General features: G+C 37.4%; 2 protein-coding genes across 2 annotated transcripts in view; one reads left to right on the plus strand and one right to left on the minus strand.

The window, feature by feature from the left end:
* Positions 1–10,525, plus strand: part of LOC119828211 — a 104,587-nt gene that overhangs the window by 18,809 nt on the left and 75,253 nt on the right. The gene's annotated exons all lie outside the window — the stretch shown is intronic.
* LOC119840652 (vacuolar protein sorting-associated protein 8 homolog) lies at positions 952–9,353 on the minus strand. Its single transcript, XM_038367345.1, has 9 exons — positions 8,955–9,353; positions 7,998–8,189; positions 6,720–7,529; positions 6,297–6,628; positions 5,938–6,061; positions 5,086–5,239; positions 3,669–3,874; positions 2,665–2,829; positions 952–2,367 (listed from the first exon to the last, which is right to left on the minus strand). Exons 1-9 carry the CDS (start codon positions 9,042–9,044, stop codon positions 1,045–1,047), a joined length of 3,396 nt encoding a protein of 1,131 aa, XP_038223273.1. The 5' UTR covers positions 9,045–9,353; the 3' UTR covers positions 952–1,044.

Below are 10,525 nucleotides of genomic sequence, written 5' to 3' on the forward strand. Positions count from 1 at the left end.
AACTTTTTCTTCCTAATACAAGTTGTATCATCCTTTTACACTTATGTATTGAAAGCATTATTTATAACAATGCGGGTGCATGTGTACATCCATTTTTATTTATATGGATAGTAAACATATCTATATATACATATATATACCTACGATAACGCGATAAGTATCCTTCAGATATTCAATGTGTTTTCCATAAACACGAGGGTAAACGTTGTAGCATAAACTGTTATTTGGAATTAAATAATTGCATTTAGTATAGTGGTGATATTCATTTGCCATTGACTTAAGAGTAGTAGCCGATTGTTGTGCTAATTAGCACCCGCCTATATTATTGGTTTTATATTGTGTTTTATAGTCAAAATTTAAGGATGTACAATTACGCAGATTAAATAAATTTATTTAAGTTGTAAAATATTTAATAATTAATACAGTATATTTCCGAGGCCCTTTTTTATTTTTCGTTATAGTATAAGATATATTTTCAAATTTTTCTATATTAGATCTAAGTCATCTGTGTTAAAACTAAGAAAAGTATCTCAATTTTAGAAATGAGTTTCTCTATATAATTGTCAACATTACATAATAATGTTACTCTAAGCGTGTGACTAGATAAATAAATAGTTACGCAATTGAAATGTGCATTTATTTACAATACTTTGATGGGTGGGGACAACAACACCTCAGTGAATGAAATATTGCCAATATTACGGTACCTACGGGCGCGCGCAGTGTGTAAACGTAATCATAGAATCATCTAAATTGTTTCAATTGCAATAAGATTCATTCATATTATTCTACCATCCTTGAAAAGTATACCAAGATTAAATTAAAACTGTCCGTGTAAATGTAGAAGCACACCTTCAAACAAACGGGTAAAGTTCTAATAAAAGAGTGTTAAAAATCACGTCTGCTCCTAAAAGCACCATTAGGATATCTTTAACTAATAAGATGAGAGTGATATATATCTATAAATAATTTATTTAGCTTATACATTTATGAAGATAATGTATGTACATAAATATTAAACAATCAAAAATAGTATAGTTCGCTTCACACGACGCCTTCTAAATCTGGCCGGGGAGGCGCAACAAGTAAAAGTTTATACTCTTGAGGAATGGTAATCTGTCTGGTGTGAAGGGGCGGAAGGTTGACGACAGCGCTCGGGAGTCGTCGCCCGCAGTCGCACAGGGGGAACGGTTCGCAGTCGGCGTGGTAAGCGCGGGCGCAGTGGGCGGTGCGCGCGCCCACCCGCTCGTGCAGCGGCGCGTCGCAGCGGACGCAGCGGCCGCGCACGGCCACGCCGCGCCTGGCCGCGCTCAGCGCGCGCGCTAGGGCCTCGTGCGCCTCCCGCCCCGCTATTCTGTTCGCGCAGCGCCACATGGCCGCCCCGCTAGCCCCGTCCGCCAGGATCCGGCCCACCTGCGCCGAATTACACGTTTTGACTAGCAATTCCTCCAGCGGCAAGTACGCTATCGCTTCGAAGAGCGAAGCCGGCGGAACCGAGCTGATGTTTCTGAGGAGACGCGTCCACATATCTGCTGCGGTCTGCGCTGGCACCGTGGGCCCGATTCTCACGCATAACTCGCACGCTTGCAATACTAAATTATTCTCCTTCTCCGAATCGGCGGCCGCAATCAATTCCAAAAATGCTTCGAGGGCCGCCATGTGATCGCCGGTCGCCTCTAAACATATCGGTTCGGCATCCTTTGGCCCTAATTCTTTTACAATAGATAAAGCGTCTTCCGGCTTCACAAGTCCGGCGTGGTTTGTTAGGAAATCTTTTACATAGTCAGGTTGCGAAGTACAAAGACATCGTAAGTATATAGTTGTTGCATGACCTTTAAGACGTCCCATTTCGAGAAGGCACTTACCAAACTCCAAGGCTCGTTCACTTGGTAGAGTTTGCATTGTAGTGGCGACAACGTCTATTGGCTGGTCGTCGTTCAGTAACTCTGCTGCAGCTATTGGCCGCAGTTTAATAAGTGCAGGTAGATGCTCGCGCATTATATTTCTGAAATCCGGAACTACTTCCGAATTCGATTGAACATACTCGAATAGTTCATCAATGTCCACTTCAGATGGATTTTTAAGTTGGAAAAATTCTTTCAAAGCTTGCTCGTGATTGCCCAACAGGGCATCTATTCGCCAGAGTATTCTTGATCGCGGAATAGCGTTTCGATAACCAGGTAAAAGCTGATCCCTCTGCGCGCGTACACGCATCAGAACCGAGAGCCAAGCACGATCGGTCTTTTCACCTTCTGTTCTTGTAACAAGGTCTTGCACTTTCTGAATCAACTCTTGGTCCAATGGGAGCGATCCATTATGCAGTTGCCCAGTCACGAATTCTAAAATTTCCAATCTTCTTTCGTATTCCTATAAAAGAAATAAATTAACCCATTAAACGTATTTTTTTTTGCTATTTTCTCTTTAACAAGTTTCTTATCAAAGGACTTTAAAAAAAAACACCCTAGCACTTTAGACAATTTGATTTGTTTTTTTTTTGTCTTTTGTCATACCTTTTTTTATTTGAAAGTCGGTGCCTCCCATGTGGTCTAATTTAAATTTGGGTGTGATAATTTGTAGGCGGTTTTTGTTTTTTGTTAAAAATAATTACTAACGATCAAACCATGATCAGTACCCTATTTTTGAATGGTTTCAAAAATGACTCACCGGCATATCATCGATGAAAGATAGGAGAGCGCGAGCCACCCTCAGTCTGTTCTGTTTGCCGAGCGGGCCGGCGAAGGGCGGCTCGCGCGAGCTCTGCTCCAGAAGCCGCACGGCTGAGCCCGTGTCATGGTTCACCATCACGCGGAGTGGCGACGGACGGCCTTCCTTTGTTGTGTATATACATAGTTTTAAATAAATTTATAAATCCGAAAACAACATACTAACATTGTTTATTAGAAAACTTTAAATTAGGCATATTGTGAATGTAATCGCACGTTTTCATTAAACTATGCCCATGGAGCGGTAACAACGCGTTAGCCACAACGTCATGCGTTCTTGTGACGTGCGTAGCTACGTGTCAAAACTGGATCAACTATCGAAAAGGTAGTTGAAAGAAAACTGAAAAATTTTGACATTTGCATGAAGCAGTGTGGACATGTATTCATCATATAACGCGAGCGTGCACAATAAGCCTTAAATCTCAAACATTTATTTATTCAATTAGACTTCTTATAGAAGCACTTCTGAATCGTCATCCTACATCCTACTATATATATAATAATTTAATATTTTAAATTCGAAAGCTTGTAAGGATGTGTGCGTTTGTTACTCTTTCAAGCAAAAATTACTGAACCGATTGCAATGAAATTTGGTACGTAGACAGCTGGAATACTATAAAGGCATGTTTTTATCTCGATATTCCTACGGGATACGGACTTACGAGGGTGAAACCGCGGGGCACAGCTAGTAAATTAATATTTATTGCAGGATAATATATAAAATATCACAGCGAAAACACTCATGTCCTGACATAAGGAAGATTTTATGTTGTGACATATTCACTATAAAATTTTTTAACCAGTAAAATTATAATTACAACCATTTAATATGAACATAAAATACATCAATTAATATAATTACGTATAATAAAAAAATCCTATATTATTCTGGTTTCTGATAGATCCAGCGAGGCGTGTGCGATTTGATCGTTCGGGCTGTCATACCTCCTCATGCAGCAAGGTGGTGAGCGCGTCGTGCCTGGCGGAGGGCCTGGCGTGCGCGGGCAGCGGGCGCGCGGCGGGCGAGCGCGCGGCCAGCGCGTCGGCGGCGGCCAGCACCAGCGCGGCGCCCGCGCACGCGCACCGCCCGCGCTGCCCGCACCCCGCCTCCACGTACTGCACTAGCGAGCGCATCGCACCGCTGCATCCGTCTATGCAAACATACATGCCTTTAACTCTTTAAAACTCTCAGCTATCACTTGATCACTATAAACTCAATTAAAAAATTGGAGGAGGTTAACAATTCGCCTATATATTTTGGCTTAGTTATCTCAGAACTTTCGTCTGAGAGAATAGATTATGATGACTTTTTTATGTGCCATTCTTGTGGACCCTTATTAAACTTTATTGTGGGAGTCGAGCATGCTTCGGCACGAATTTGGCCAGCTCGCACCGATGAAGTACCATACCATCACAGAAAAACAGCGTGAAACAATAGCACGCTATTGTGTTTCGTACGGTGAATGGGGGAGCCGGAGGCCCGTTTCCTATTCCTGACCCTTCCCAGTCCATTCCTTCTTTCCAGTCATTAATTCTTTCCTTATCCATTACCGCTTAAAAGCGGGTAGCACATTCGGAAAGGCACTACCTCTGCGAATGTTCATGGGCGGTGGTGATTGCTTACCATCAGGCGAACCACCAGCTCAGTTGCCCGCATGACATAAAGAAAGACTGGTTTAGTTATCATAATTTGAAGGCGATTCAGTTTTTTTTAAAGAATTTGTTGCGCATATTATATATTCACATATATAGTGGATTTGTGTCGCTGCACGTTTGCCAAATGTTCTTTTGATATCGAAGCCTGCACAGGACCGCAGAAATAGTGTAGATGTCACCGTTAGATTGTAAAGATCGTTAAATTACAATCTATCTAGCGAGATTGTAAACTATCGATAGTTGTGAACCGTATCATTATGATTGCAATTTGACTCATTATTCTTCGCTATATTGTAATCTACCGAAGTGAAACCGTTAAATTACAATCTGTCCCGCGTCATATTGTCAACTGTCTGCAAGTTCTTCCTGATTGGTCGGTCTCATTGTTATTTAATGAGATCAATTAAGTTCACAAAAAATGATGCGTTAAATTGCAATCATTATGATACGGTTCACAATCTATCGATAGTTTACAATCTTACTAGATAGATTGTAATATAACGATGATTACAATCTTACGGTGACATACACACTGCATAGCAGTTCAGAAAAACGTATTTTTTACTCGCGACAAAAAATTTACGTGTAATTGCCATAAATGAGAATAATTTTAAATTGAGTTTTAAAAGTTTCTGTCTTATTCAAAGTAAGCTTTACTAACTACATATTTTGAATAAGTTAGCCTTTGTAGGAGTATGACATTTACCCAATGCAGCTGCAATAGCTCCGACCCCGCGCCAAAGCTTCCTTTCTCTCGTGAAAACACTAGCCCGGTGTGGATCAATAGCAGTGAGTGGTAAAGATGCGACCACTCGCTCCACTAGCTCTGGTTCAAGGTCTGCTAGTTTCTCAATTAAGGCCTAGGTCAATAAATTATCCATTTGAAAACAAATATAATTCATTGATAGTTTCGGATAATGTTAGAAATTTTTTTATCACTTAGTGAAATGAAACTAAATCAATTTTGTCAATATCTACTTATCAATATTTTGAATAATTAACACCCATAAACTATTAAGTTGGTTTAAAATTACGCAACATATTCAGATTGTTTTTTTTTTAATAGATACAGTAATTCAAGAGGAAGGATTATATGCATACATCATGTTTTAAAGCACCTTTGGGTTTGCTTGTATAGAGTTGCTTGTATCAAGCTTTTAGCTCATGTGGGGGATACACAAATTAATCAATTAAATGATTATGTATTGATAAATCACGCGAAATACTTATTGGAACAATGAATAATCCGACTAATTTAAAATGAAATAATAAGATAATATATAATTACATATAAGCTATCATCAGGTAAGTTTTTGTTTGATAGGAAATCACGGAAAATATATATATATTTTTTTCATGTTCGACACACCAGCTGACGTATAATATACTATGTTGTAACCAGCATATTATTTTTTTTTTCGTTGAGATATTGGGTTAGCTTTAATTTGACAAGTTTTTAGCTAAGAGGAAATGAATGAATGTATTTTTTTATGTATATAATTAATGTTTTATTTTGGGTTAGCTAAGCTAATTTGCACATGGCTCCCGGACTAAATACCTGTGTAAAATCAGGTGTGGGCGGGTGTTCCGACATTTCACCCCGAACCGCGGCGTCACCTAGCGCTTCTACGAAAGCTTTTTCATTTGAGCAATTCTCCCATAAACAAGTCCAAAGCTCTTCGCTAAAAAAAAACAAATAAAAAATATACTAACGAAAAAATATATATTAAATATTTTATGTTGGGGCTAGGCGGTATAATTTTAAGAAAAATAATGCGATGAGTTGTAAACAGATTTTTCGACAGATTACATCTCCGTTCTTGCGAGATGAATTATTATGATCTAAAGGTATTCACAATTTCACTGTGACAACTACATATTACAAAGTCAGTATTTAGTAAATATATGACAACTTACTGCAAGTTAAACTTAAGACAGAGTTTCACAACTTGTACAGCAACATTCTTATTACTGACAATGTGGGGTCTTTCTGACAGGTTAATAACAAAATCACTAGCAAGCGCCTTTGCTTTGGAGCCTTGGGTAGAACAAAGTAATCGCAAAGCTTGTAAATGATGACCAGAAGACATAAACGCCTGAGCTCTAGTGAGTATATCTCGGGGCCCAATACGCACAATCCCGCGGCGACCAAGAATAGACAATGTGCCCTCAGATATACAAGCTCCAGCAAGGGCACTCTCTCCTGCTTTACACATAGCGCGCGATACTCGACCATCCGTCCAATGACCCTGCAAATTGTTATATTTGACGATAGTTAAGTGCAACAGTATACTATAAGAAAGGTAATTAAATTGTGAATTATAAAAAGCAAACTCTTACCTTAAAAAACGCAGAGGCATAAACAGGTTCTATGTGAGACAAATCTAATGGTTTATCATAATCATCACCCCACAAGCGGAGATTTTCTTCAGAATCGAATATTGTCAAGCTACCTCCAAGCCATCCGAGCCACAGTGGAGTTGTTTTTAATTCAATTTGTTTAATAGGTTTAAGTCCTAAGTTGCTCGCAGATATGGTAACTGCAAGCCATTGGAGAACCAGCCCTCTAGCACATACTAGTAATCTGTTATTAGTGTCAAACCATTCTAGGACAGGTAATATATCTGCTGGTCCATCTAATCGTACGCCAGCGGCTCGACCACCTGCCACAATTATGACACGAGAAAGTGTTGCTAGTGCTAAAATACGAGCATCTCTAGCTGTCATTGTCACAACTTCCCCTCTAGCTCCAGAAAAGAGACATGATACTTTAGCAGATCTAACTCCTAAGGGCCGTGAAAATTTCATGAGCCACACTGATCCCCCAGTATCGAGAGCTAATCCAGCATTTCCTGCCCAAGTCACTCTTAATGTACCCCATGTTTCTCCACCAAGAGTAACTTTACGTAATACGACACCACGCACGCTTTCGTACTGATATACATGCCCTCGGGCGAAACCTGCTAAGAGTCTAGTGTTATCATTGCTATATGATAAACAAGTAACAGCACCACAATCTCCATTATTATCACAAACCCAGCGTAATGTCTGATCATGAAAGGAGAGTAAATGGCCATGAGCGGTTCCAACTGTTAATCTCCCGTTAGTTCCAACACTTAAGGCTGTGGCTGGGCCTGCTGATGAACGCTCCTAAAAATTTTATATGATATTAAGTAATTTTATATAAATAAAATAAATATTTGAAATACTTTTGTAATTGTCTACTGCAATAACAATCAACAAAAAATTTGATTTAGCACTTCACTAACACTTTCCAATTACAGATTCTGATTCTAATTGTCACAATCCATGAATTAGCAAATTGTTGACTATAATGCTTAGAAATAAACTATGTGAAGATGCTTATCTCTGGAACTACTGGAACGATTCTAAAAATTTCGGTGTAAAGTAGAATATTTAGGCTATAGGCTGTATAACATTATGTACGACTTGGATTATAACAGTATATATTTGGCATAAAGCCATCCAAGGTTTATGTCACAAATAATTTTCATAATGCATTTACTATGAAAGTATGTATGTAAACTATATTACTTTATTATATCATTAGGCTTATGTTTTCGCTGTGAGTCATAAGTTAAAATAAAACTAAAATACCTCTGCTTGAGATAATTGTTGAGAAACAGCTTGTAAGAAATCAACTTGTAAAGCTGAGCAGGTTGCTGGTTCCTTTGGGTCTTTTTCTGTTACTTCTTCAGCAATATTAACTTGTTCACTCACATCAGATGATAAAACTTCTTCTAAAGTAGGGGCTTCACTTACTGGTAAAGCATATTCAACTTCATCTAACTGTAAATATACATTTACATATTCTAATAATGAATCAGATCAAACTGAAAATTTTATCAGTTCCATATAACAAAAATATAAATGTGTGAATGAAAGCATTCTCAAAACCGACAAAATAATCTTTAGTATAAATAAAAAGAATCTTTAGTATAACTAAAGATTATTTTTTGTGATAAATGAAACTATCAAATAAAACTAGCAATTGCCACAAATAGATAATTCTTTATGTCATAATGGCTTATAAATACAAATTGGATTGAAATTATGATATCTGATACCGTTTAGAATTTACGATATTATTCATTCAAATGAATTACCTGCCACTAATTACATAAAATTGTTTCCTAAAAAATACACCCAGGGAGAATAATTTTAGAAAATATTACAATTTCAATATCAAATTATTTGAATCTCTTTCTTTTTGAAACCTATGATCTGTATATCATTGGTTAGCTCAGAGCCTTATACTTTTTTTTCAAACAAATTATGTAATTTTATGCTTCTAAATCTAAAAAGTTAAAAAGAGATGTTATTTTAAGAAATTCATTAATTTGGAGAGCTTACTATAGCATTAGCTATCTGATGAAAATCCATAGAATATTGTCACAGTATCACATAAAAATGAATATGATTTTAAAATAGCGACTATAGAGTTTATCATCATAGTCTACCGAATCGTATGAAATTCACTCATTTACTTTTTATCGTTTGATGTCTTGTTATCTTTCTACCACACATTTTAAACGATAAATAAATTATTCTTACCTCTTCATATTCATCGTAAGGGTAACTATCAACCGACTCCAAATCTGAATCTAACAATGATGGTATCGAAGGCGTCTTTAATAAATCCATATTAAAATACAATTACTTTATTAGTAAAGCAAATAATAAATATTATTTATATTTTACGTAAAAGATACGTATCGACCATAATTTTGTCGACATTGCTATAAAAAGGGGAGGTATATCGTATACGGCTACGCTTGTACTTCTCTGTTACTCATGTTAGTTTGTAATTGTTACAATAAATGCTCTCTATTAATTAATGCGGCATTTATGTGTCATGTTGATCAAAGTAATTCCTTTATCTAGGACCGGCTTAATTGAAAATATCTTATGATACAAGAATATTTTTACAAAATCAATTACTATTTATTTTGAATGTCAAGAACATAGACTATAATATACAATTCATATCACAGATAACTATTCGTATATAATAGCCAGAGAATACATAGGTCCCTAGTTAAAACCGTAGACACAGAAACTTCTGTCTATGGTTAAAACACCCTTTTCCGTTAGAAACCGCGTAAAAATTGCATAAATAAACCGACGTTTTATTTGGTCCTTACTGGTACCTCGCCGGCCCTTGCCGCAACACGATGGCTTTTCTTACTTAACTCGTGTGGCAATTGATAAAGTCGTTAACTTTCCCAGCCCTTTCCTTATCCCTCATCAAAATCTTTATACCCCACATTTTAAAATCGGTAATTCATTTGCAGAGAAGACTGCAAATTTAAATTAAAAAATTGCCCTTCTTTCTGCAACTAGCAAAAGGGGTTGCAGCGGTTACATATCAATATTAATATATCACAGAGTAATATACCTTAAACGGGGTTATGGAGGGTAGGGGCACCCTCCTCTCTCGCGAGAGCCTGCGGTTTCGTTTGCGTGACACAAAATTAGCAGTTATTGTCTCGTATGTCACGTTTTTAATATAGGTAATTTAGCTCCATCTTTCGGAATTTATAAATTTGTGAGTGATTTATATGCGTATTGTAATGGATCTTCTCATGAAACTGGAATGTTTAAAGTAAAGTCCCATGTCTCCTCCATAAGAGACTTCACTTTAAACCAACATTCTCATCTGTTTCTTTATGGACGAGATGGTGATCAGCCTACTGTGTCCTGCCAGAATGAGACATTTTTAATTGTTAGTCCCGGCATTCGAACCCAGGACACTTCGTTTCTACGCTAACGCGTTAACCACTGTGCCAAGGAGTTGGTCAAATGGGAGGTTTGACTGCAAAAAAAAGTAGCCTATGACACAAAAATCATTAAAACGTTGTAACGTTAAGAAAAGGGCAAATAATATGTCTAAAAAAAACAAATAAACTTTCGCATTTGTAATATTAAGTACTAGCTGCGCCCGACGGTTTCACCCGCGTAAGTTCGTATCCCCTAGGAATATCGGGATAAAAAGTTGTCTATATGTTATTCCAGTTGTCTAGCTGTCTACGTACGATTCATTGCATTCGGTTCAGTAGTTTTTGCGTGAAAGAGCAACAAACACACACATCCTTACAAACTTTCGCATTTATAATATAAGTAGG

The sequence above is a fragment of the Zerene cesonia genome, chromosome 7 (assembly GCF_012273895.1).
Source record: "Zerene cesonia ecotype Mississippi chromosome 7, Zerene_cesonia_1.1, whole genome shotgun sequence".
Taxonomy (NCBI): domain Eukaryota; kingdom Metazoa; phylum Arthropoda; class Insecta; order Lepidoptera; family Pieridae; genus Zerene; species Zerene cesonia.

What these genes read in the sequence shown, in the direction of transcription:
- LOC119840652 (XM_038367345.1), bottom strand. Translation starts at nt 9,044, where the DNA reads ATGGATTTATTAAAGACGCCTTCGATACCATCATTGTTAGATTCAGAT. An exon ending in AACAATTATCTCAAGCAGAG is followed by an intron (nt 7,530 to 7,997) that starts GTATTTTAGTTT and finishes TAAAATTTTTAG; the next exon opens with GAGCGTTCATCAGCAGGCCC. An exon ending in ATGCCTCTGCGTTTTTTAAG is followed by an intron (nt 6,629 to 6,719) that starts GTAAGAGTTTGC and finishes AACAATTTGCAG; the next exon opens with GGTCATTGGACGGATGGTCG.